This window comes from Pangasianodon hypophthalmus, chromosome 16 (genome assembly GCF_027358585.1).
Source record: "Pangasianodon hypophthalmus isolate fPanHyp1 chromosome 16, fPanHyp1.pri, whole genome shotgun sequence".
Taxonomy (NCBI): domain Eukaryota; kingdom Metazoa; phylum Chordata; class Actinopteri; order Siluriformes; family Pangasiidae; genus Pangasianodon; species Pangasianodon hypophthalmus.
Genome location: NC_069725.1, coordinates 16,438,317 through 16,466,207, shown reverse-complemented (window position 1 = coordinate 16,466,207; position 27,891 = coordinate 16,438,317). Strand labels below are relative to the sequence as shown.

The following is a 27,891-nucleotide window of genomic DNA, read 5'->3' as shown; positions in this document are numbered from 1 at the left end:
CTGAAACACAAACAAACCAATGAAAATAAATAAATATGCAATAACTGCTGTTCCCAGAACACTACTGGAAAAAAGTGCCAAATACTAATAAAAAAACTCTGTTTTTTAGTAAAAACAGTAAAATAGTAAAAATATGTGGTTACTGGGTGATTTACAAGTAATCAGACATTGTGAAATGCAGAGAACAATGCAGGAAGGGATCATTAAGAATCATTCATTAATAGAACATTAAGGCTATCAAGAAGCTAGGGGACATCCTAACCTTTATAGCCTTTATAACCTTTATTAATCCACTGTCTTTGGATTAGTGTGGTCTTACCTTTGTGACTTTGTCCAGTTGCAAACGGAATTTAGCTAGATCCTGCTTGCTATCTTCCAGACAAGCCTTGAGCTTCTCATTTTCTGCCAGTGCCTCCTCATACAGCTAGCAAAATGAAACCACCAAGCATTGAGTCCAGTTTGTTTAGTTTATGTATCTTTAACAACAGAATGATTTGTTGTATTGTGCCTCATCAAAAATACAAACGTAATGACAGACATTTCTAAATGTCTAAATGAATTTAGAAAACAAAGTGGATGGAGGTTGTGAAGGCCAGCATGTGCTTCCTCCAAGACATATGAAGCCAGCCACTGCGTTCTTTCACTGCTGCTGAATAGTCAGAGGATAGAGCCCTTTAACTGCCCTCTGCCACAAATAGCTTTAACCATTTCACAACATCGTCCAGCTCCCCCCTTTATTTCTCATCTCCCTGTAACTATGGTAATTCTATGGTTCATCCTTCTCTCAGTGAATTAGTGGTTCACTTCAGTGATAATGGGATACATTACCATAACACCTGTGCCGAAAGCAAACTGTTCCATTGCCATCAAAGAGATTCATGACTTCTCCCCTGTACTCTCCATTGCCTCTTAGACATTGTGGTCTCATAGACCACATGACTGCAATTCATTTTTGAATCAGAGCATGATCATCATGATTGTTTGTTTAGTTGTTTGCCCTCCTTGCCCACGTATAAGCATCAACAACTCAATACCCTGGTTAAGGACATAGAACTTTTCAATGCACAGAAATGTGATAACGTTGCAGACTACACCAGGGAGATTTAACACTGCCTGTTTGACTGCCCCATGCTATGGAGCATGAAAAGGCCAAACTGATTTGGAAAACCACTTCCAGAACATGCTGTTATAGAAGCACAACCAGCTTCTGTGCATAACAATTTTAATCAGCTTTATGATGTGCTGTTGCAAGGATATTCTGCATTTTCTGATGAATCCAATTTAAGCACAATTGAAATGAACATCCATGTGACTTCTACCATCATTGAAGCATTCTTAATTCCAGGGTAGGAATGCACCAAGTCTTGAAGAAGACCAAATCACTATTTCTCTTTCATATTTCTGTTTCAACCCAATCTCCATCTATGCATAAGAACACATTATCCTGCTTACATGTCACACATCAATGCGTGACATCTGTATGGCCCAGATGGCATGGGAAACTGTTGTTCAACCTAGTGACAAAAAGGAACAGAGCACTCCAGCACCATGGTTCTCTTTCTTTAGAGTTGGATGCCTCAGCACTAACTGGCACTAACCAATCTGATGCATAGAGGGAACCGGGGGTGGAAAGACAAAAATCAGTCCTTGGGGGGTGAATGCTGGAAACTGCATGACTGTCAGTGGAACAGTAATGATCAATATTCAAAGAGTCAAAGACATTCAGGTTCACTATTTCATTATTTCATCAATAATTTTTCACCTTCCCTTTCTGCCACATTTTCTAGAGACTTCTGGAGGAATGCTTTTGCTTTTTCGTCTAAAGTCAGTAAGCGGAGACCATCCATGTCAGATCTGCCTACAATGATCACAACAAAGATCATTAAGTTATGTTCAAAATGGCAAACATTCAGCTTATTCAGTGCAGGATGTTTAGTCATTCTTTCTCTGTCTTTAGTTATAGCTTTATTTGTGATATTAATTAGCTATCTGACGGAGAAGATTGCAGCAATAGAGGAGCACATCAAGAACATTGTGTACATCGTGTACTAGAACTATACAATTCTTCAGATACTGAAGAACTACCAGAAGCAATTGAACCTATATTCCAAACAATCAATTCTTCACTGAGCACTGGCTATAAACCTAAATCCTTTAAACTAGCAGTTATCAAAACCCTGTTATCAAAACCTGACCACGACCCCATCAGACGTCCAACCATGAGCCAATATCAAACCTCCCCTTTATCTCCAAGATCCTAGAAAAGTTTGTATGCTCATGAGCAGTTATGGAATAACTAGGAATAACATCCATGAAATATATCAGTCAGGATTTAGGCCTCATCATAGCACTGAGACCAGACTGGTTAAAGTGGTAAATGACCTACTACTAGCATCTAATCAGAGTTGTGTCTCTTTGCTTGTGCTGCTTGGCCTTAGTTATGATGACACAGTTATATGTTTCAGCAAAGCCAGATGAGAGACACCAGCTTAATGTGTAAAGGACATTAGACACTGGATGCTCAGTACTTAATTCTCCTTTAAGTACTTTAATGCTCCTTGTACTTAATTCTGACAAGACAGAAGTACTTAGTTGTTCTAGGACCACAAGCAGCTAGATGCTTGTTTACATACTAAGCTGATTACATACTAACTCTGGAAGGCCTTTCAATTACATCATGTGGAGCAGTAAAATACCTTGGTGTGATTCTTGACTCCAGTCTCTCATTTGAAGCTCATATAGGTAATATTACAAGGATAGACTTCTTTTATCTCAGAAATATTATTAAGATAAGAAACATAATGTCACCACATGATGCAGAAAAACTACTTCATGCTTTTTTTTATCTTCTTGGGTTTAGAGAAGGTTTCCTGGTCCATGGATGACATCCTGACATCAGTCCATGGATGAGAAAAGTGAAGAGAGGAAAGTGTTGGTGACTAACTCCAGTGGGTGAGAGGAAAATGATTCAGGGTCTGGAAGGGATGATAGGGTGCAGGAAGCCATGGGGGAAGGAGCAATAGAGTGGAGGTTTTGGCAAGTGGGAGAGATATTTGCTTCCTACCAGGAAGGTCAGTCATATCAGGTGACAGGGAGGGGATCCACATCTGCTCCACGCAGACACTCCACTGTTGTCCCCACAAGGCTCAGTACTTGGTCCTCTTCTGGTCCTCTATACTCGAACTCTTGGTGAGGTCATATCCTCACATGGATTTTCATACCACTGCTATGCGGTGACAGTCAACTCTTCTCCTTCCCTCCCTCAGACCTCAGCATGTCTGGCAGACAGCTCATCAGCTGAAACTTTATACCAGCAAAACTGAACTGCTGTTCATCCCAAGTGATTCATCCCCATGTCAGGATCTTGCGATCTCTCTGGACAACTCTTTCATCTCACCTTTGGTCACTGCATGCAACCTTGGGGTAACCATGGACAATCAAATGTCCTTTTCCTCTCATATTGCTAATCTGATAGGCTCATGTCAATTTCTCCTTTACAACATCAGAAGGACTCATCCATTTCTATCCACACAGGCCACTCAGATAACTTGTTTAGTCCCTTGTCATTTCAAGACTGGACTACTGCAACTCGCTTCTGGCACGTGTGCCTCTTAGCGCCAATCGACCTCTGCAACTGTTCCAGAATGCAGCTGCACAACCTTTTTCAAGTTTTCCCACACCACCCCATTGCTATGCTCCCTCCACTGGCTTCCTGTAGCTACCCGCAACAGAAGGCACTGATGCTTGCATACAAAGCCAAAAATGGACCAGCACCCACTTACCTCAAAGCTTTTGTCTATCCCACACTGCACCACACTCCCCCTGATCCTCTACCACTGCTTGACTGTTCCCAACATATCTCAGGTTACAAGAAAGGCATGCCAAGACGTCAAGACTCTTCTCTGTTCTGGCATGTAGATGGTAGAATGAACTTCCCCTAGTCCGAAAAGCTCACTGGAAGTTTTCAAATGACGTCTAAAGACCTACCTCTTCCTGAAGTACTTAAATTAGCATTTTAAAAATGTTTTGTCTGTATGCTTCTCATATTACCTCCCTAACCTAGTATCAGGATGTATTTATTGATACAGAAGTACGTTGAAGTCTCTAAGTCACTCTGGATAAGGGCATCTGCCAAATGCCATATGTAAATGTATTAATAGTTGATGTTAGGCAGGACAGGGAGGGTGATGGTGAAGGAAATGAAGTGATGATTGGAGATGTTGAGTGGGGTAGCATTGAGGTCCAGGACAATTCCTCCCTTGTATGTGGGAAGGCAACTGTTGAACGTCAGGGAGAAGGAATGCAGAAGAGCAAGGACTGGAGCTTGTCGGAGGGGAGGTTGAAGTCTGAACTTTTCCTTAGTGAGTTGTTAACTGCAGCCACTGCTCAGTTCTCTGTGGACCTGTGTGCAGCAAATTCTATAAGCCATACATCACCTAAGAAAACATCACCTAAAAGTTGTACACCTAAGAAACAGGTACAACATATTTATGAGCTAGCTAAAATCAACAGACATTGCTTCAACAGCAAAAGTTACATGGTGTTGGCAAAACCATGTGGGGCATCATTCACATGTTTAACATTCATTTAGCATTGCACAATAACTTGACACACAAAATTAGTAAATTCTCCAAAGCAGTAGAGTTTGACCTCATAGAACTTAACAATAATTTCTCTGAAACTTCAGATAATTTTAAGCCATTAATAACAATTTTATATATTTATATAGTAATAATTAATAATAATTTTAATTATTGTTATTTATTTTACCCTTTATTTTATTTTACTAATAAAGCCCTAAATATAAAATGTGCATGTAATTTTATGGGACTTAATACTTGAAGACTTGAAGGATTTAAAGAAATATTATGTACCTACAGAAGCTGCCAAGAGGCCAAGGGAAACTCTCAACATCCTACCATCACTATGAGATGGTGTACTCAGTGAGGAACATTGTTGGGTTTCCACCACATGTCAATTCAATTTTGGTCTCAACAGACTGTAGCACCCAGTCTGTAGACTGTAGACTGCAGACTGTAGGTGTGTGAAGAAAGACCTGGAAGGCAGGCAGGTTTTTAAGAGAGCTTCAGCTTCCTTTTATTTTACACACGCTAAATGCATGGGTAAAAGTTGGCTCTGCCAACTCTGGCACTCTCTCTCTGGCTCATGGCAGTTACTGAAAGCACAAAAAGCACCCATAAGAAGGCTGGTGGTAATAAGACACAGTTGAGATTCATCACACGCTACCTCCCAGTTCAACTCGCCTCCTGTCTGTCCGCAGCCGATGCTCAACCACGCCCATGATTTTATCTGGCAAAAAGCCCGCCCGCCCCCATCCACTCGACCAGATCTGGTACTCTGTTTTTAGTGAGATCAGTCAATAGGCTGGTAAAGCCCAAAAATTTTTGGGGATGCACCTGCCCATGGCCAACCAAAAACAGACCAAGACCATGGGGCTGCTTCAGTTGCTATGGTACTCCATTATATCAGGCATAGCCTTGAGTTCCTCCCAAACTACATATTCCTTGTGTTCGGGTAGATGGTAGAGGCGGTTGCATACCACCACCCCTGGGGGAGTCTCTGGTCTCAGCTCCTCTCTCAGGAGCCATCATTGCCAGAGCCACAGGAACCACCAGTTTGAATTGGTGTTGACCCATTTTAAGTTCACTGTCTAGTGTTCAAGCTCCATGCATGCGTGTGTGTGTGTGTTTTAGGCTCAGCCAGCTCTGCCACTCTCGCTCTGGCTAACGGCAGTTACTGAAATCAACAATAAGTATCCATCAGTTCTTTCAGAGTTAACCGTGCCTTCTTGGTTGCTTATCCAGACACTGACTTTCCCTTGTCCAAAAAATTTTGGTAGCTCCTTGGTCTTCATGGTGTTGTTAGTTTAGATATATTCTCTAACAAGCTCTGGGGACTTCCAGGAACTGTTTTAATTTATATTGAGCTCACATGCTGTGTGGGCTCATCCATAGGGGCAGATGCGCCCGAGGCCAACCATTTTTACCTCTTTTGAGTGACAAACAATATAAAAATTTAGCTGTTTGGCAGATACATATAATCTGATGTTCCACTAATTTGCTTGCCTTTCTAGATGTTGTGCACTTGTGTACAGAGTTATTATTGCACCTAAAACAGTTGTCAAATATTAAACCTTAGCTACTTAGCTTACGTTTTACCTAGCACTCTTTTACCATTAAAACTGAAGTGTCGTGTGGCTTCTGTGAACAGTAAAGCCTGGCTTCTTTGATTTGAGTGGCCATCTCAAACATTTTGACATTGACGAGCACTGCTAGACCACCAAGGCAGACCACCCTAAAAATGTAACTTTTTTTGAAACCTCCATCCAGTAACACTAGTACTTACTACTGTAGAAATAATAATTATGGATCAATCGAATACATGCGTGGGATTTAAAAAAATATGCAAAAATGGTTGACCAGAGGCCCCCTATCACTGCGGGCCCCTAGGCTACAGCCTAGTTTAGCCTGTGGATTAATCTACCCCTGCCTGTATAGAACCCTAAACCCAATGCCACTGAACACCTTTGGGATGAATTGGAACACTGACTACACCCCTGGCTTTCAGGCCTGGCATCTGTACCTGACCTCATTAAAGCTCTTGTGGCTGTGTCCCCATAGCCATCCTCCAAAATCTAGTGGAAAGCTTTCCCAGAAGAGTGGTGGTTATTATAACAGCAAAGGGAGGACTAAATCTGGAAGGGGACGTTCAAAAAGCATGTATGAATGTTATGGTCAGGTCCACAAACTTTTGGACATATAGAACATATTGTAAAGCTTGGGTGAGAGAAAGGGATTATGGAGTGGATAATATCTGTACATCAGAAATGTGTGTGCACCATGTTTCCCAGGCAAAGGCTGAGAAAAAGAAAATGTGTTTTCCTTTTCCACTGCATGAATTTTTAGGCTAGTTTTAGGTCTTGTGTATGTTATTTGAGAGGCTGGAAATTTTGCTGAAACCTGGTAGCCCTTTTTAATAACAGCCCTTTTTAATATTAGTTTTTCTGTGTATGCCTCACTATTGATGAGAAACACACCTGCTGTATCAAACACATATGAAAAAAGGTATGTCTAAATCTTCTCAGACCTGTTAGATTGCTAAACTGTATGCTGGATTACTGCAAGTTGTTGACTCTCAACTGCCTACTAAAAAGTCTAGTTTCTAGAAGTAAGCTTTTTGATTATATAGTAACTCTGGATGGCCTTTCTGTTTCATCATGTGCAGCAGTAAAGGACCTTGCTGTGATTATTGACTCCAGTCTTTCATTTGAAGCTCACGTAGATAATATTACTAGAATAGCCTTCTTTCATTTCAGAAATATTGCTAAGAAAAGAAATACAATGCAGAAAAATTAGCTCATGCTTTTGTTACCTCTAGGACGGATTATTGTAATGCCTTACTGTCTGGATGTTCCAGTAGGTGCATAAACAAGCTCCAGTTAGTCCAGAATGGGATGTTTGGACGCTGACGCCCCTTTTCTTGACCGTGGAGTGGCTGGCCGCTTTATGTCCCAGGGCGCCTTCATGTCTGTGTTACCTTCTAGCTCTCCCTTTTAGTTATGCTGTCATCGCTAGTCTTGCCAGAGTCCCTACTTGCACTCTGCACTTAACCCGGCATTTAAGCATTTAACCCTGTTGCTGTGATCCTGACCCCTTCTGCTCTCTGGACCTGCCTGATCCATCCTGATGCCCTACTTCTGGTTGGAGTTCTCATCAGTTAGAGATCGCTCGCTGCTGCTGGGGGTGGACCACATGGATGGCCTGAAGCTCATTGGGATTGCGGGGGATGGTGCCGCTTGGGGACCATGGCTTTGGACTGCTGTTTATATGGGCAGTTTTACTGTGACGGCTTGGGACTGCGACTGCTGTGGTGGCTTTGGGGCTGTGATTGCTGCGAGCAGTTTTGCACATCAGTGGACATGGGATAGTGGATTCAACAAAACAGACTTCATGTGTATTCAACAAAACAGAATTCAGACAAACTGTAATTAATTTCCTGGTTACACAATTGCACTATTTGTCCATGTAGTACACAGTTATAGAAGGGATTTCTTTATAATTGCACTATCCGCACAGGTGGAATACATTCAACTAATTATATGACTTCTGACGGCACCAGAACTAATTTAGAGGTTTCACAGCAAGAGAGTTGCAAAACTATAAGAAGCAGGGTTGCTTATGTGATCACACCTTTTACATTTTTTTTATTTGTAAATAGTTTTGCAAACTAATTTTTTCCCCCATTTCAATACCAGGGGCTATTTTAGATTGATTTATGACATACACTATATGGCACAAAGAAAAGTTTGTGGACCCCTGACCATCACACCCATGCCATTCAAGATTTAGTTTATAAAAACTCTCACTCTTCTGGGAAGGCTTTCCTCTAGATTTTGGAGCGTGGCTGTGGGAATTTGCCCAATCAGCCACAAGATCATTAGTGAGTTCAGTCACTGATGTCAGCGAGGAAGCCTGGGGCAAAGTCAGCGTTCCAAATCATCCCAAAGGTGTTCAGTGGGGTTGAGTTCTTCCACTCCATCCATGGCAAACCATGTCTTCGTGGGCCTTGCTTTTCACACAGAGGCATTGTCATACTTGAACATTTTCGGGTCTCTTGTTCCGGTGAAGGGAAGTTGTAATGCTACAGCATACAAACACATCCTATACAATTGTGCGCGTCCAACTTTGTGGCAACAGTTTGGGTAAGGCCCAAATATGGCTGTGATGGTCAAATGTCCCCAAACTTTTGGCCACAATTAATCTTAATTAATCCCGTTTCAGGTCAAGGTTGTAACACTACAAATTGTGAAAAAAGTCCAAGGGAGGTGAATATTTTGCTGGATGTAAACAATATAAATGATAGGCTTATGAGCTTTTTCTATAATAGAGGCCTCATAAACTGAAGTATACAAACAAGTAATTACTACTTATTACTGTACTCAGTGACCTTCTTGAAGTCCTTGCTGGGAGAGTCAGTTGTCTTGTTTAGAGAATCCAGTTCTCTACGTGTGTAGTAGCTGGTATGACCTTGCGTTTCCGAAGCGCTTTCCACTTCACTGGCATCACCCCTGTCATAGTTAAGGGCAAATTTATTTTTAATAATGGTGTGTTTTTTTTGAGTAACAGCAAATTCATACAAAATAACTGCAAATATATACTTTAGTACATACCTAGATAATCTGTCATGCTGCAAAAGAAAGAAAGGTACATACACAAGTTAGTAAGACAGTTATAAGTTAGTTATTTCAACATGGTTTTACTTAAAACATAAATATGTAAATTTTAATTGAAAATAAGATTGCAAACTAAAATGAAATCATTATATTATTGTGAGAAAGAAACCAGCATTTTTTTAATCCAACACACATGCACAAAAATCACAAAAACTCTGTCATTGTCATTGTTACTTCCAGACCTGACTGTGTGTGTGTGTGTGTGTGTGTGTGTGTGTATGTGCGCGCATATATATACACACACACACAGTCAGGTCTGGAAGTATTTGGACAATGACAGAGTTTCGGTGATTTTGCCTTTATACACCACCACAATGGATTTGAAATAAAACAATCAAGATGTGATCGAAGTGTAGACTTTCAGCTTTATTTTAAGCTGTTCCACAAAAATATGGCATTTACCATTTAGGAATTACAGCCATTTTTAACAAAGTACCTCCATTTTCAGGGGCTCAACGGTATTTGGACAAAGTGACATAATTGTAAATATAACCACAATTTTAATACTTGTGGTTCATTAGTAGTGGTAGTCATTATCCTTTGCAGTTAATGACTGCCTGAAGTCTGGAGCCCTTGTTCTCAAAACTCAAATTCTGAGTTTCCTCCCTGGAGATGCTTTGCCAGGCCTTCACTGCAGCCACTTTTAGTTGCTGCTTGTTTGTGGGTCTTTCTGCCTTCAGTCTTGTCTTCAGTAAGTGAAAAGCATGCTCCATTGGGTTGAGATCAGACGACTGACTTGGCCATTGAAGAATATTCCATTTCTTTGCCTTCAAAAGGTCTTGAGTTGTTTTTGCAGTATGTTTAGGGTCATTATCCACCTTGTGAAGCCCCTGACCAATGACCATTTGGCTGAATGTGAGCAGAGAGTATAGCCAGAATTCATCTTGCTACTTCTCTCAGTCATACGTGCCCATGCCATAACACTTCCTCCACCATGTTTGACACTTGATGTGGTATACTTTGGATCATGAGCTGTTCCTTTCTTTCACCATACTTTTCTTTTCCCATCATTCTTGTTACAAGTTAATTTTGGTTTCATCAGTCCAAAGAATCTTATTCCAGAACATCTGGCTTTCCTGTTCTTGAATGTTACCAGTGGTTTGCACAGTGGTTTACATTCACGAAGGCGTCTCTTGATTGTAGATTTTGACAATGATACGTCTCCCTTCTCCAGAGTATTCTTGACTTCTGTTGATGTTGTGAAGGGGTTTTTCTTCACCAAGGAAAGGATTCTGCAATCATCCACTTTAGTTGTCTTTCATGGTCTTCCAGGCCTTTCGATGCTGTTGAGCTCACCAGTGCTTTCTTTCTTTTTTAAGAATGTACCCAACTGTTGATTTGGTCACACCTAAGGTTTTTGCTATCTCTCTCATAAATTTATGTTGTTTTTTCAGCCTAATGATGGCTTTGCGTTGAGATCTCTTTGGACTTTATATTGGTAGCTCCAGTCAAACAGCTGCCAAATGCCAAGTCAATACCTGATATCAACTCCAGACCTTTTATCTGCTTCATCTGTCTTGAAGTAACGAGGGAATGGACCGCACCTGGTCAATTAACTTCTTGTCAGTCAATTGTTCAAATACCTTTGAACCCCTGAAAATGGAAGAACTTAAAAATGACTGTAATTCCTAAATGGTAAATGCCATATTTATGGAACCTCTGTGGAACCTCCTAAAATAAAGCTGAAAGTCTACACTTTAATCACATCTTGATTGTTTTATTTCAAATCCATTGTGGTGGTATATAAAGGCAAAATCACAAAAACTCTGTCATTGTCCAAATACTTCCAGACCTGACACACACACACACACACACACACATATATACATACATGTGTGTGTGTGTGTGTGTGTGTGTGTGTGTGTATATTTATATATTCAGATAGACTTTAAGAATGCCTTTGACAAAAGAAGAATGAATTGAAATCATTCTCATGGCTAGATCAGGAAGCTGTCGCAAGGGTGCGATGGACTTTAACAGGAAACATGGAAAGCATATCGCACGCGACACTGTTGCCAAACTTATTAACAAATTCAAAAAGACTGGAAGTGTTGTGGACCAACCGAGAATTTGATGTCCACAAACATCCACTGATAATGGCACACTGACGTGGTGCTGGCATACATAGTCCCCTATATGTATGGAGACTTTTGCGACACCCTGTAGATTAAATCCGTACAATGTAACGGATCATTTTGGACCAAAGCGTGCACGTGTTTTCCTCTTCTATTCCCACAAGTACGGTGTTATTTTAGCTAGAAAGAATGCATACAAACTTTATGAATTACTGTCTAGAAAGCAATAAAACTATGAAACAGCAGTGAATTACTGAAGTTCTAGGCTACTCGAACATGTACATTCAAGAGATCCTAACTGACAGTAAGTGGTGCAAGAACAACGCTAGAATGAACAGACTATTCATTCTCTGTTAGGCTAAGTAAACTTTTCAGACTTCAGCCATTTTAGATTTGCCTTATACGCAGGATTTGCATTTCCAAAGAGAAAAATTGGCAGCAAAAAATATATCAGAATAGTAAAGGCCAATCAAAACTTCTTATTTTCTGCCAATCGATCCTGCAGTTATCGATTGTTTGCACGTGCATGCTCTATTTTCTGACAAACTATAAAGCTGTTAGACTATTCAATATGAATGGTTGAATGTAAGAAATATGTCACACGGCCATTCACTACTCTGACATGCTCTGTAATCCTGTGGTTATCAATGAAAACACATTTGCTTCAGCTCTCCAATGCAAAAAGTAAATGGATTTTCTGGCTTTGCGGATGAAACGTTTTTCAAAGATGAATGAATGAACAAAGCACAGTCCATACTAAAGCATAGCACTTTCATGATTTTCTGTTTGTGGTGTTCTTTAGTACTAGATCTGCATAGGGTCATAATATTTTAATTATGACATTTATCAGTAGGCAACAGCTGATTACTTGTTTGTGGAAATCTCTTCATTAGCATTGTTCTTGGTGTGGAGTCATGTTGGCCGATCAAAGCAGTCATTTCAGTTTTTCCATGTGTTATTTACCTGTAGCCTTAAAATGGTTAAAGTTTTATGTGATAGTTCCACTGTAATATCATACTCTCAAAGCCTGGTTTAATATCTGTAAATGAGAGGTCAAAGTATCCACCCTCTTGACCCCAATTCACAATAATCCAGAATTTTTACCAGGTATTATGGTTTTAAAACCTGGCATGCCCTAGGCATATACAGATTACGTGATTTGTTTGATGAAAGGACTTTGTTGTGTTTTGAGGAATTAGTTACATTAAAATTGACTAGTAAAATTTTTGGTCTACAACTTGAGTTGGACACCCTGCCGTTAACACTAGGCCTTCTCTGTAAGTGAAAGAAGAAAAATGACTAGGCAAGATTTCTTTCAATTTCTTTAAGTTAGGGACTATATTTATATATAAGTTTGACACTCCCCTCTAACATCTCGCTAACAGAAGTAGAAAAAGTGCTCTTGAACCAACCCCCAGAAAAGCAAATCACTTTCTTCCACAAAGTCCTATCTTCTTACAGTATAGGTAGTACACAGGATCTTAGACTGGTATGGGAGAGAGCTTTGGTTGGACATTACAGAAGATGAATGGGAAATGGTGTGGATTCAGGCCAAGATGCTCTCAGTATGCAACAGAGTAAGAGCTATCCAGCTTAAGATTTTGCACAGGCTGCATATCACAGCATATATTCGACACAAAATTAATCCAATAAACTCCTTGTATTGCCTTAAATGTAAGATAGAGGTGTGGGATTATATTCACTGTATATGGGACTGTCATATAGTTAAAGCTTACTGGTCAAAAGTAATGCATTTTATTGGTAAAATTTTTGGTCTACAACTTGAGTTGGACACCCTGCCGTTAATACTAGGCCTTCTCTGTAAGTGAATAATATATCTAATAAATATGCAACGGGATTGTTTGATATTTTGGCTTTTGCTGCCAGAAAAAAGCATTGTACTATCATGAATCAGTGACAAGGCACCATCTTAAAAATCTTGGCATAGAATTATAAAAGAAACTATCACTATTTGGCATGCATGGTACATTCATCAACAGATACTTTTTATCGTGTCTGGACACCATATCTTGAACATGTTAATGGTCTTTCAAACCACATACTATGGTTTGGTATGTAATGATATAATCAAATTGTACACACCTTCCCCTTTTTATTTTTTAATATTTTTCAAAATTATTTATTTACTTATTTTCCAATTATACTTCTGGTGCCCTGTTATTATTAGTATTATTTTAAATTTTTAGTTTTATCGCTGTTGTTGTTGTTGTTCCTCTTTCGGCTGCTCCCGTTAGGGGTCGCCATAGCGGATCATTGGTCCGCTTATCTGATTTGGCACAGTTTTACCCCGGATGCCCTTCCTGATGCAACCCTCCCCAGTTTTATCCGGGCTTGGGCCCGGCACTGAGAGTGCACTGTTGCACGCAACCCCAGTGGCTGGGGTTGGTTCCCTGGCTGAGAATCGAACCCTGTGGGCTAACCACTAATTCTCCAGGGACCTAAGCTTTATCTCTATATATCTGTATATTTATAGGTATTTTTCTTCTTTCAGTTGGTGCTGCATCTATACCCCCTTGTTGCTAAAAAGAAGAGTTGTTAGCTTGGTTTTGAGCATTGTTAGATTGTTTGAATTCTCATTGTTAACAACATGTTAATAAAAACATTCCTACAAAAAAAGTCACAGAGATCACATTTTTTCTTCATAATGATGTTTGATGTGAACATTAACTGAAGCTCTTGACCTGTATCTGCAGGATTGCATGCATTGTACTGCTGCCACATGATTGGATAACAGCATAAATGAACAGGTATACAGGTGTTCCTATTAAAGTGGATGGTTAGTGTAACTGAGCTCCATCATTCCTCTGACATGTAATATGGCTCAATCTATTGTGTCTTCTTGATATGACAATAGATTGAGCCAAATTTGTAAGCCTTTGCTATAGATTTACGGAGGCACTGCAGCAGCCACTATTTATATTTGAAAATTACAGATCAAAATTGAAAATTAGGAACAATTATTTTCCCAATTATTGATATGTGAAAAAGGCATCCCAAGCCTATAAATTACATTATCTTTTATGATAAAATGTGGAATATATGAACAAATAAATTTAAAAACATAAAAAAGTAGCATATCAGCCATTTCCACTAGCTGACTGAGCTTCAGTTCGTATCAATCATTAATATGTTCACTGAGAAATTGTCCAATACAAAAACAAGTTCAGCTATTTACAATTTCTGACAAGACATTATGATTTAAAGCCAATAAATTATCATGAAAAGCACTAAAATAGATTAAATGTCCATTTTAAGCTCATGTTAGCTGAAATTTGGACTGTGCTAAGATGAACTAATTTGTTCAGTAGCATAGAAAGCTATATTTTAGTGGGAAATGAGTATAAAATAAAGAAAAAATGGCAAAAGGATGAAGTAAATTTTGAGCTGTATGCTAAATGCAATGTGTTAACTTTTAGTCAAAGGGGGATACCTTTTATCTACATCTTTGCTCAATTCGTTATTGGTAGATTTAATTTTAAGGCTAAGTGCTAATTAGCTGTCTTCACCTAAACTGTATAACTTAACTGCATCTCTTTTTAAACATTTATTTTTTTTATTAAACTACACAACAGAAATAACTGTACATAAAGATAAAACATTACTTACCTTATTAATGCAGAGCAGCGTTCCAGTTGGGCTCCAGCCATGAACTGCTGCTGCTCCTCCACTCAAATGGAGTGGAATTCCCACTGTTAGTCTATGTCGCTATGTGGTTAAATACAGTCTACAATAACCATATTTACTATAAACCACAACAATTATTAGATGGCAGTATAACACTAAACAGTTATTATAAAGCACCATAGTAGTAGTTAATGCTAGAATCATGGTTAACTGTACAATAGCCATAGTCACTATAAACCACCATAGTAAAACCATGGCAGTATCATAGTATAAACACAGTTACCTTGTGGCACCATAGTAGCTCATGGTAGAATCAGGGTTAACAATACAGTAACTATAGTTACTACACTGAAAGAAAATTGCATATAGAATTTACCCCAAAAAAAAAAAAAAAAAAAAAAAAAAACCCAATGCAGTAATTTGTAGCCATTTTTTGGCTGCAAATTTTTTTCCCCAGGACTCACCATGGGAAAGTGAGTAGAGGAAATAACTTGCTCGGTTGACTGCTGTGGAGACCTGGACAAGGAACATAAAGGGGCATTGTGCCACTTGGTGATGAGAATCCCCACAGTAGAAACAAAGTCTCTCCTTTTTGCAAATTTGGTGTACCAGTGTTGAGCTTGGCTTGGCCGATTTGCATTGGTTCTGTTGCGCTTGATTCAGTGACAGGTCCCCACTCAGTTTTGGGACCAGTCAAATGGAGAGATCAGTGAGGGAATCTAGAAACACCCGATCGTCGCAACATGCAAGCTTTTTGAGAATGTCACCCTGCTGGTAGGCCACTTTGAGAGCTGGCTTGTTTCACTACAACAGCACTGCTTGACACCCAGTAGTAGTCTTTGCCTTCAGGAGTGTGATCAAAAACATGACAGAAAAGCTCAATGAAATGGTCATATGACATGGTGTATTGCCTCATTGTGACCAGACCACTGTTGCCCAGGTTAGTGCACTGTCTGTAAGCAGGTTGATAAACTGTGCTTCTTGTGGCATTCGGATACTTGGCCAGAAAAATACAGGGAGCATTGGAGCAAGAAACCCTTACATGGGGCAGGATCCCCAGAGTATTTGTCTGGGCATGCAATGAGCAGAAGAGCAGGATATGAGCTTGCTGCCGATGCAGCTAGCAGTAGTGTCAGTGCGTTGTTTAGCTGCACGAGTTTAGCGATGAACATGGCTACCTGCTGTTGCGGCTCCTCTACTGCCTGGCCTTGAGCTGCAATCGCTTGTTGCCAGTCTAGCACTTCTGCTGCAATCATGCTGATGACAAAGTGTACTGTCAGGTTGCAGAGATAGTTGCATTCGCAAAAGTGCTTTTATTATAAAAACAGGACAGACAAACTCCAAAACGTGAGGCAAAAATTGTGGTCAAAACAGCCAAGAGATCAGGCGATTAGCAGACAGGATAACCAGGGTAAAAAACAGAATTAGAAAACCAGAGGCAGAACTAGATTAAAACTAGATAAGCATACACACAGAAGCCAAAGGCTTAATATATCAGGTGAATACACAACAGTGAGCAATGTATGAAAGGCCAGAGTCTGGTATTTATAGAGTTGTAGGAGAACCAGGTGTGAAAAATCAGTAATCGGGTGAGTGGGAACGTGACAATGAGCATGTGTGTTGGGATTCATAGTCCATGGTGGCCATATTTGTGTGTCTGGTGTGCTCTGGGAAATGGAGTTCGACGGTGATGATGAAAAGTATTTTAATTTTTTTAAAACTCAATTCAGAATCAATTTCTGTATCCAGTGATATTTTCAATTTCCGTATTCAACTATATATTTAGTTAGCCTATTATTTACTTTTGTTGTTTTGGATTTCCATACTAATAGAAATGTGTAAATCAGATAAATCTGAGGTAAAACCTGCAGCAAGGTGTTTAATACTAAAAAATATTAAAAGGGTTTTCATAATTTGTGCTTATTCTAAACTGCTTCAGCTGCAATTCCAAATTTTACTCCCAATGAGGTCTGAGGTATGAGGTCTATGAGTATATGTATATACAGTGTATGAGGTGGCAAATGTAAACAGTTGAATGCCCTTTTCTCTCTCTTTTTTTTTTTTTTTTTTTTAACATTTGAGGCCATTCTGATACATTTAGGTGGTGACCTAGGTTAAATAATAGTTTCAAGTTTCAGTATAAATATTAAAAGTAAATGGTAAATATAAATGGCAAATATAAAGATAAATAAGATAAAATAAAGATATAGCTACTTGACCAGCTAGTGCTATGGGTGCTACCTACTTTTACATTTACCTTCTTCTGTATTTTTGTATGACTGTACACTGCAAAAAGGTGGTCAATCAGATGTAAGTATTCAATCTACTAGTTTGAATTATATGGCGTGACTGTGGTCAATTAACATAGTATTACCATGATCTAATTATATTATTATTAATTGTGTGCTCTGGTGACTGGTTGTAGTGATGACATTGTGGTCTTAAACGAGCATCCTGGTTCATCTTTGCAATATATATCGGAGAACAGAAATGATCACTACAGGATTCACAACAGTATTGTTGCAAATTTCTGAGTTGCCTTCTCTAGTGATGGAGATAGATAGATAGATAGATAGATAGATAGATAGATAGATGTAGTTTACTGATCCACAAGAGTAAATTTGTGGGAAAAAAAAAGAAAAGAAAAAAAAGAAAAGAAATTCTACTCTGTCAACTAAGCCTAAGCAAACAGGCTCGAACCCATGATCTTGGTATTGAAAAAGGAAAACAGGAGCTCTACCACTGCATCATCTATTACCACCTGTAGTACTCACTGATTAAAGTAAAAATGGACACACTCATCCATGCTGTACAGCATACAGTATACGCCTAATGCATTTTGGTTTCATGAGAAAAATAAGTTGTGATCTCAAAATAACAACTTTTGTTATCTTAGGATCACAAGGGGAAAAAAAAAATAACAGCCTTTCTGGACTTCCGTAGAAAAATGGTTTTGTACATTATAGATAGGTCTACACTGTCTTCATTTAAATTTTCCCTTTGCTATAGCATATGTTTTTAGAAATTGTTTTTATTTAATTCTTTTTATTTGCTTTATAACAAGATCATGGCGGGCATGGACTTGTTTTTAAATCAGCCCAAAAATGCCACCAGCTTTTTAGAGCCTCCACTTTGTTCCAAAACTAGCACAGTATGGTCTAAACCTAACAACCCTACAGGCACTCCCATGACACACTCTCCAAGAGGGCAGGGTGCATTAGCATATGAATGAAACATTTAAGCTCTACATTTATATTTACATTTATTTTTAACATTTACCATCCACTTTAATAGGAACACCTGTAAACCAGCTTATTTATGCAGATATCCAATCAGCCAATTATGTGGCATCAGCACAATGCATAAAATCATGCAGATACAGGTCAAGGGCTTCAGTTAATGTTCACATCAAACATCAAAATGAGGAAAAGCCATGGCATGGTTGTTGGTGCCAGATGAGCTGGCTTGGGAATTTCTGAAACTGCTGATTTCCTGGGTTTTTCACACACATCAGTCTCTAGAGTTTACACAGAATGGTGTGAAAAACAAAGAACATCCTGTGAGCGGAGGGTCTGCAGTCTGAAACACCATGCTGATGAGTGAGATCAGAGGAGAATGGCCAGACTGGTTTGAGATGACAGGAAGTCTATAGTAATTCAAATTAGCACTCTTCAAAACCATGGTGAGCAGAAATCATCTCAGAACACACAACACATCAAACCTTGAGGTGGATGGGCTACAACAGCAGAAGACCACATCAGGTTCCATGCCTATCAGCCAAGAATAAGAACCTGAGGCTATCATGGGCACAGACCCACCAAAACTGGACAGATGAAGATTGGAAAAAGGCCAGGTGATTTTTATTTCTAATCTTCAACTATCCAGTTTGGGTAGATATCTGTTCTTGGCTGATAGGAGTGGAACCTAATGTGGTCTTCTGCTGTTGTAGCTCATCCACCTCAAGGTTTGATGTTCTGTGCATGCTGCGATGCCACGTTTGTAAAGAGTGATTATATAGAGACTGTTGTGTGTGAAAATTAGTTTGTCTAACTATAGACCAATATCAAACCTCCCCTTTATTTCCAAGGTCCTAGAAAAGGTTGTAGCACAGCAGCTATGCTCATACTTACATAGGAATAACATTCATGAAATGTATCAGTCAGGATTTAGGCCTCATTATAGCACAGAGACAGCACTGGTAAAAGTTGTAAATGACTTACTACTGGCCTCTGATCAGGGTTGTGTCTCCTTGCTGGTGCTGCTTGACCTTAGTGCAGCTTTTGATAACATTGACCATGCTATTCTCCTCAATAGACTAGAAAATGTAGTAGGCATTAAGGGAACAGCCCTTTCCTGGCTCAGATCTTATTTGACTGATCGTTATTAGTTTGTAAACGTAAATGGTGACTTTCTCTTCTCATGCTAAGGTAATGTTTGGTGTCCAGCAAGGCTCTGTTTTAGGCCCACTGCTCTTTTCTCTATATATGCTACCTCTGGGCAAAATTATCCGTAAGCATGGTATTAGCTTCCACTGTTACGCTGATGACACACAGTTGTATGTTTCAGCAAAGCCAGATGACAGACACCAGCTTAATAAAGTCGAGGAATGTGTAAAAGACATTAGAAACTGGATGCTTATTAACTTTCTCTTACTTAATTCTGACAAGACAGAAGTACTTGTACTAGGACCACATGCAGCTAGAAGTAAGCTTTCTGATTACATAATAACTCTGGATGACCTTTCTGTTTCATCATGTGCAGCAGTAAAAGACCTTGGTATGATTATTGACTCTAGTCTTTCTTTTGAAGCTCATGTAGATAATATAACTAGGATTGCTTTCTTTCATCTCAGAAATATTGCTAAAATAAGAAATATATTGTCACTACACGATGCAGAAAAATTAGTTCATGCTTTTGTTACCTCTAGATTGGATTATTGTAATGCCTTACTGTCTGGATGTTCCAGTAGATGCATAAACAAGCTCCAGTTAGTCCAGAATGCAGCAGCAAGAGTCCTTACTAGAACCAGAAGATATGACCACATCACCCATATCTTATCCACACTGCATTGGCTCCCAATCAAATTTCGTATTGATTATAAAATACTACTATTGACATATAAAGCACGAAATGGTCTCGCGCCACAGTACCTGAGCGAACTTTTGGTCTTTTATGATCCGTCATGCCTACTCAGATCAAAATGTGCAGGCTATTTGTTGGTACCTCGAATAATGCGGGCTACAGCTGGGGGTAGAGCTTTCTCTTACAAAGCCCCACAGTTATGGAACAGCCTTCCACTTAGTGTTCGGGGCTCAGACACAGTCTCAGTGTCTAAGTCTAGGCTGAAAACATATTTGTTTAGTCAAGCCTTTAGTGAATAGTTTTCTTAGGTACAGGGGCAGGTCTGGAGGGTTTCACAGGCATAGAGTGTTGTGGTGAATTGGGATGTTTGGATGCTGTCGCCCCCCCACTCTCACACGTTCATTCAGGTTTGCTGACGGTGGAGTGGCTGGCTGCCTTATGTCCCAGGGTGCCCTCATGTCTGTGTTAGCTTCTGGCTCTCCCTTTTAGTTATGCTGTCATAGCTAGTCTTGCCTGAGTCCCTGCTTGCACTCTGCATGCAAAGTACATCGTGCTTAACCATTAGAGGACAAAAGCTCACCTAAAAATCTCTTCCTTTCTCTCCATCTCTCTCTCTCCCTCACTCTCTGTCGAGCTACACATGCTACTTCTGGGATGCCAGTGATCCTGACCCCTTCTGCTCCTCCTCACTGCCTGACCCATCCTGATGCCCTACTTCTGGTTTGAGTTCTCATTGGTTGAGTTCGCTCGCTGCTGCTGGGGGTGGCCCCAAATGGACTGCCTGAAGAACTGTTTGGATTGCTGGGGATGGTGCCACCTGGGGGCTGTGGAGATGGCATGGGGATCACATATTGGGAGCTGTATTGTAATGGCTTGGGACTGCGATTGCTGTAGTGGCTTTGGGGCTGCAGTTGCCACGAGCACCTTCGTACTCAGGACTCCATCAGTGGACAGTGGATAGATTTTAACCAGCCGGACTTCTTGCAAAAACTGTGATGAATTTATTGGTTGCACAATTGCACTATTTGCCCATATAGTACACAATAATAGAAGGGATTTATTTATAATCGCACTATCCGTTGCACCCAGATGAGGATGGGTTCCCTTTTGAGCCTGGTTCCTCTCAAGGTTTCTTCATCATATCATCTCGGGGAGTTTTTCCTTGCCACCGTCGCCACTGGCTTGCTCATTAGGGATAAATTCACAGGTATAAATTCAAATATTTACAATATATTTTTGTGAATCCATTTATTTCTGTAAAGCTGCTTTGTGACAATGTCCATTGTTAAAAGCGCTATACAAATAAAATTGAATTGAATTGATTAGTTCATCTCTCGAGTCTTTCGAGTCGTTCATTCTTTTGTCACGTGACATGACAGCATTGGATAGAGAAATTAGTTAATTTACAACCTTCCTTACAAATGGGTGCATAGTAATAATAATAATTATTATTATTTTAATTTACTCTTACAGTTACGTGATGCGTTTCTGGTCTCAAATTGTTGCTTTTAATTTCTGTCATGATGGTTCTTTTTCATAACACTGAAGAGTCTTTATTACTTTTACCACATTCAGTGTTATGGAAAAGAACCATTTCTGTCATAGAAATTAAAAGCAACAATTTGACAACGATGCTGTCATGTCACGTGACAAAAGAACGAACGACTCGAAAGATGAACTAATCAATTCTCTTTCCGGCTCAGACTGCATTGGTTAAGCTTATGGGGCTGTCACGTGATGAACGAACGCCTCAGACCCGAAGACTCGAAACAGGTGAACTAATTCCAGTACAGAACCTATAGGATGTTGCGCATGCGCGACTGAACGAATCACTCCCCGAGATGACTCGTTCTTCCCGAGTCACATTAAAGATTCGTTCAAAATGAACGAATCGTTCAAGAACGACCCATCACTAGTGTGTGTGTGTGTGTGTCTGTAGCAACCATGAAATTGATGAGATGACTTGCGACGACTTATGATGAAATGAACAGCTGGGGCTAGGCAGTGAGGAGATGTCGTCAGGATGGCAGGTTAATAATAAAAACACATGAGCAAAAACTCAGCGTGGCCCGTGAAAAACTCGGGAACCTTCTGAAACCAAATGGCGCAGCTCAGCCACAGCACGCACTGACTCGGTCTCAAAAGGAAAGTGTTTCCCAAAAGCAAAACTGATCGTAGGCGATGGACAGTCTCGACAAAAATGCAAAAATTCTCAGAGAGAGCAGAAAAGAATTAAACACTCCGTGAAAAACTCACTTCCAGTTCACATTCTCGCGCACTAACAAGTGCACTTAAATGATGCGCAGGAAGAAATCAATGTCTCCCAATCTAAAGCACGGTTCATAAATGACTCTGGAAACAACAGTGTTCAGAACGAAACTCACGGCTCCAACCTCACACGATGGCGTTAGTGTTCACTTAATTCGCAAAAACTCAAATTAAATGCGTATTACTATCATCTTTCACGTTTTCCGCTGCAAAACTATCGATCTCTCACACAGCAATCATTCCGCGTCTCTCTCGTAAAAACTGCTCTCTCTTCTCTTTTTTTCCCAGACGTCTTTGCATCTCCCGCGAACATACTGAAAACGGGGCAACCCGTCAAAATAAAAGTCCCTTTAAAAAAAAAATACCTCCGTTACATAAGTACATTATAGATGGCGCCATAGCCCATGTTAGCGCTATTGAGAGAACGGATGCACTGACCTCCAGACAGTCCAAAAAGAATTATTTTGGTGCTTATTTATCATCCCACAAATAGAACAGTGCCTCAGATTATACTTTTTGGACTTACAACTTAAAAAAGGTAGTAATCTCATGATCATCCTAAAAAATCTTCCGCCTACAGACAGGACAACAACACTAAAAACCTGCTTCTCAAGAGTGAATTAAATGATCTTTCTAATGGAATAACTATAAACTTTTAATGCCCTGTAATCAGTGAATTGACTCTTTGGGATCAGCTTCAATGCTAACCAAAGGCTTGATGACTTGACACCCAATATTTATTAAAAAATATTCTACATGGTTTATGTGCTATGCTCTTGCCCAAGAAGGCATAATGGAAACCTGGGAAACGGTGGGGGGAAAAAAGAGCTGCGGGATGGATAAATAAATAAATAAATAAATAAATAAATTTATTTGTTTGTTTGTTTGTTATATAACTTTATTGAACTCTTGAATTTAAAGTTTTAGAGCATTAAAGTGTTAAAATATTAAAACATTGGTAGATGATAGCTAGGGTGCTTGATAGCTAGTAGCGTGGTTGCTAGGGTGTTGCGACCTGTTTGCTATGATAACCCACTTGGTTGCTAGGATATTGCTAGGTGGATGCTATGCTATGCCATCTGGTTGCGAGGGTGTTGCTAGGTGGTTGATATCATATTCCAGATGGTTGGTAAGGTTGCTAAGTGCTTGCTAGGCTAACCTAGGGAATTGCTAGGGTGTTGCTAGGTGGTTGGTAAGGTTGCTAAGTGCTTGCTAGGCTAACCTAGGGGATTGCTATGGTGTTGCTAGATGGTTGCTATGCTAACCCAGTTGGTAGATATGGTGTTGTCAGGTGGTTGCTAGCATATTCAAATTGGTTGCTGGGGTGTTGCTAGGTCACTGCGATACTAACAGATGGCTGTTATGGGGTCCCATGTGTTTGCTATGGTGTTTCTAGGAGGTTTCAGTATGATCTCCGTTGGTTGCAAGGTTGTAGCTACTTGGTTGCTATAGAAACTCAGCTGGTTGCTAGAGTGTTGCTAGGTGGCTGTTATGGGGTCGCAGGTGGTTGTTCGGGTGTTGCTAGTTTTAGAATAGAATAATTGTAACTTCATGTTTGCTTGACAAAGCCAGTTAAAAATGCTAACAGTTTAAGAACAAAAAGTTTGAAAATCTAAAAAGGCTAATAAGTAAAATAGTTTGTTATTGTTGAAGAAAATTTAATTTAAAAAAAATCGAAAAATGTAAAGCAAACAAAAAATTCATATACACTGCAGTTCTTCATAGTGATTAAGAGGATGTTTGGGAATAAATTTTTATGGGTAGATAATAAAGTTTAATTGCATTAAAATGATATATGATATATAATAATACATCTGTAGTTCTGTAAAGGACTACTGATGTAATGATACATCTGTAGTTCTGTAAAGTTCTGTATGATGAATGTGTAGTAGTAATTTGCAGGCATAGTGGTATTTGTACATGTGAGTGATTAAACAGAGGATTACCTTTGAGGATAAATGCTTGTCTGTGTCAAAGCGCAGGCCTGCACACCTGCGCTGTGTGTGTATCTGTCTGGGTGTGTGTGTTATTGGCTGCATATGCTCTTGATTTGCCCTAGTGTCAAACAAATGCTCAGAACTCAGGAGTATCTCAACTGTTTAAACCTGGAATAGTTTCTAGGTGAAATTATAAGAATTTTGGATGAAAATGATATGTTGAAAAAGTGAATTCAGACAATTTATACTCAAAGCTGGAGTGGTGATGACATCACCCACTCTATCTTTCCCACATTGAACTGAATGGGGGGAAGAAAGAAGGATGAATAGAAAGAAAAGGATGAGTGTCTGCAATGGTGGGTCCTGGTGCACCCAGGTTTCACTTTGGTGGTTGTAGCTTGAGATTTGAATGAATTGGAGCAGTTTTAAATAATCCCATTCAAATGAAAGGGAAAACGGGATGATAAAAAGAATGCAGCAGGAAAATGGGATAAATACTTCCAAAAGCTGTCTACTAGCACACCATTAAGACAAGACCAGTATGGAATTGGTTCAGTGTCGATATCTCGAAACTCTGTGGGTCTAGTTGGCAGAAACATAAACTAGAATAACTAGAATTTACATTTTCTGAAGAAAATGAGAGTGGTGCTTGCCTGTGCAAAATGGCCAATTGGAGTGAGATTGCATCAGTTACCTGAAACTACCAGTCAAGTTTCATGACAATAGCTCAATTGTAACAATATCAAATGCCTGCTGAAAGCTGATTGGCTGATGGCAGGAATTTTTTTATTTATTTATTAAGTCATTATCAAAAATCCACTTACAGATTAGCACATAGGTGCATCATACCAAATTTCAGCTCGATCAGACTTAGGGTTCCTGAGATACAGTTATCTGACCTTAGCTCTGTCCCCTATGTATGACCATGCCCCAAAATTTGTATATGACCTCAGAATCCCCTCCTGTATATGGTTTTCATTGGGCCAGTCGGACCTGTATTGCTTGTACGAATAATAAAACATAATAGAAATCAGATAACTATCATCATTATTCTTCTTCTTCTTATTATTATTATTATTATTGAAATCAAATAACAAAAACTAGAAAAGTGCATTTCCTGAAGAATATGCAGAGGGATCATGCAACCAAACAACTCCCTGGTGTTGCTAAGGGAACATTGACAGAAGGTCCTTATGGTATCACAGTTAGTTTGTTCAGATGTGGTTGTAAGAGCATTTCAGCGCAATCAGACATATGGTATGTAAGAAACATGCACTTGAAATTAACCACGCCCCCTAAGGGTGACCACAACATTTATTATTAGCCTATTTTCTTTCTTTCTTTTTTTTTTTTTTGCTTTATTTGTTTATTTTTCTGCATTAAAAAGTATTTCTGCATTTGTATTACATTACTTATGTACAAAACAAACAAGTCCCAAACTCTAATGTCTCAAGGTGCAATAGTTGGTAGAGGATACTCTATCTAAATCATATAATCATATTTTTAAGTATATTACAACACTTTTATTAACACAGCAAACATAACTCATTTTTTCCACATTTCTGGTAAAGGCTGAAAAAACTGTAAACATGCACAACTCGTTCTTACTCTGAAGCTTTTGTTGCCAGAGGATGGGGAGGAGGGTGGCGACTCCAAAACAGGTTTCCTGGTGCGAGATGACAGGTCCTTGTTGCGCAAGTAGGACGACATCTCTCTAAAATGATGACAAAGATAATCAGTGGCTCACATAGAGAGAACAGTTGCCAAAATGGCCATAACAACTAAAGAAGGGTGTTCAGTCAACATTGTCAGAGAGAAACATAAGAGAGAAACCTAGATAGCAGTACACTGGAATTGTTGCCTCTGTCTTGCCTTTGCCTGAACTGTCCAGCATTTAGTGCTCCTTCCTCGTCACTGTGCAATGGGTATTATCTTCACTCCCATTATTTTCTTCTGTTTATTGCTCTCTCTCTCTCTCTCTCTCTCTCTCTCTCTCACACACACACACACACACACACATCTCTAAAAAAGGACAGGAATCTGTTAGCTTCACAAATCAGAAGGCTCCATCCTTTACTCTGGCAGCATACAGTAATATCAAGACCAAAAACTAAACAAACTACCAAACTGTCCTCTTTTGGTATCTCTCTACACATGCTATGCAGTCAGCTCTCTTGTCGATCTGGAGTTCTGCCAAGTCTGCTTTATTTTTATGCAAACATTTTCGGCTAGGAATTTTTTACTGCACCATTATACACAGTAGACAGAACAGAAGATTATAGATAAAGAAAACTGTATATTTTGCTACAGCCTCAGAGAAATATTTTTAGCACACCCAAATTAAAATTAAGGAAGCTATTTTACAATATTCTATGTTGACTGACGACTCTATAATTTGTAGTGTATTAAAGGGGAAAAAAATACAAGTAATCAGTGACATTTACACATTACTGGCTAATAATTGAAATTGATTGTTAGCCATGCATTATACTTCATTTTATAGACCACCGCTGCCTTCTTTTTGTACTGACCTGCATAAGCCAGAGTGGTATAGATAGGTCTTGGGACATTTGAACTTTGTGGATTTTGGGCTTAAGTTCAGGATGGACACTGTCCTCCATATTATTACATTCCATATAGAACAATCCCATCAGCAAACACTCAAATTGCCAGTCTGTGATATCTTCTCCTCACATTGGGGAAAGCTGCTACAGTTGTAACATTTTTGGTTCAGGTTAAATTACTCAACCATCATTTAAAGGTGTTTTTTAAAATTATTTTTTAAAAATTTCTTACTAGTACATATAACCTGGAAAATATGTAGTTTAAGCAATGGCCTTGGCACAAGTGTATTATATGTCTGAGAAAACCAGTTTGGAAAACTGTGTTACAGTGCAGAGTGCGTGTTTGTGTTTATACAGGCTTTGTCACTCCACGAGGCCATTTCACTCTGCTCCCATCTTAGTCTTTTTGGAAACAACATGAAAAAACATGCTGTGCTTCCAAAAAGCTCAATGAAAAGAAATGTGCTTGTCAAAGATGGATAAATTTTCTACTGGAGAGGAGGATAAAGCTGGATGCAGAATTAGCAGTGTTGCTTCAGATGCCCTGTGGACCTTTCTGGAAAACTTTTGTAGCGCTCCACTATCAGTATGTAATGGGTGGGGCCCTGAGGCTCCCTAATTGTAGTAATGGTAGGCTGGATTTAGCTTATTATTTTCCTCTACTGGTAGCAAATAAAATGAAATGTATCAAGTTTCATTTTTTTTGTCTAATATACCCTAAAAATGTTTCCACATAGGTGTATTCCTGGTTTAATCATGCCAAACCCTTATGAGTGAAAATCAGGATTAGCTGATGTCTAAAGAACAGCAGTGAATTCACTAGGTTTCTTCCCTCCATATGTTGTTGTACAGTAAAGGTACATAATCAATTTACTTTCTATAATAAGGCTGAAATGGTACAATTGCCTACCTAATAATCTGCTAATTATTATTTACAGACCCCCAGGTCCATATTCTGAATTCCTCTGTGAATTAACGGATTTCATCTCTAACCTGGTTGTTTCATTGGACAAATCATTAACTATTGGAGACTTTAATGTTCATTTTGATAATCCAGAATATCCTCT

At 39.3% G+C, this 27,891-nt stretch overlaps 1 protein-coding gene across 7 annotated transcripts in view; it reads right to left on the bottom strand.

Annotated features, from left to right (window-relative positions):
• Positions 1–26,451, bottom strand: part of LOC113530371 (protein phosphatase 1 regulatory subunit 12A) — a 32,685-nt gene extending 6,234 nt beyond the window's left edge. Inside the window, exons 1-6 of one of the 7 annotated variants that reach the window (XR_003403143.3) lie at positions 26,108–26,451; positions 25,869–25,974; positions 14,956–15,054; positions 9,191–9,207; positions 8,968–9,088; positions 320–424 (exon numbers count right to left, since the gene is read on the bottom strand). Coding sequence is in view for 6 of the 7 variants with exons in the window: in XM_026920273.3 (XP_026776074.1) it covers positions 320–424; positions 8,968–9,088; positions 9,191–9,207; positions 14,956–15,054; positions 25,869–25,974; positions 26,108–26,154 (495 nt within the window). In the remaining variant the exon portion in view is untranslated. Of the gene's footprint in view, positions 1–319; positions 425–8,967; positions 9,089–9,190; positions 9,208–14,955; positions 15,055–25,868; positions 25,975–26,093 lie in introns of all 7 variants that reach the window. The other 6 variants (XM_026920273.3, XM_026920275.3, XM_053240732.1 and 3 more) reach the window with 6 other exon arrangements.
• Positions 26,452–27,891: the final 1,440 nt, after the last annotated feature.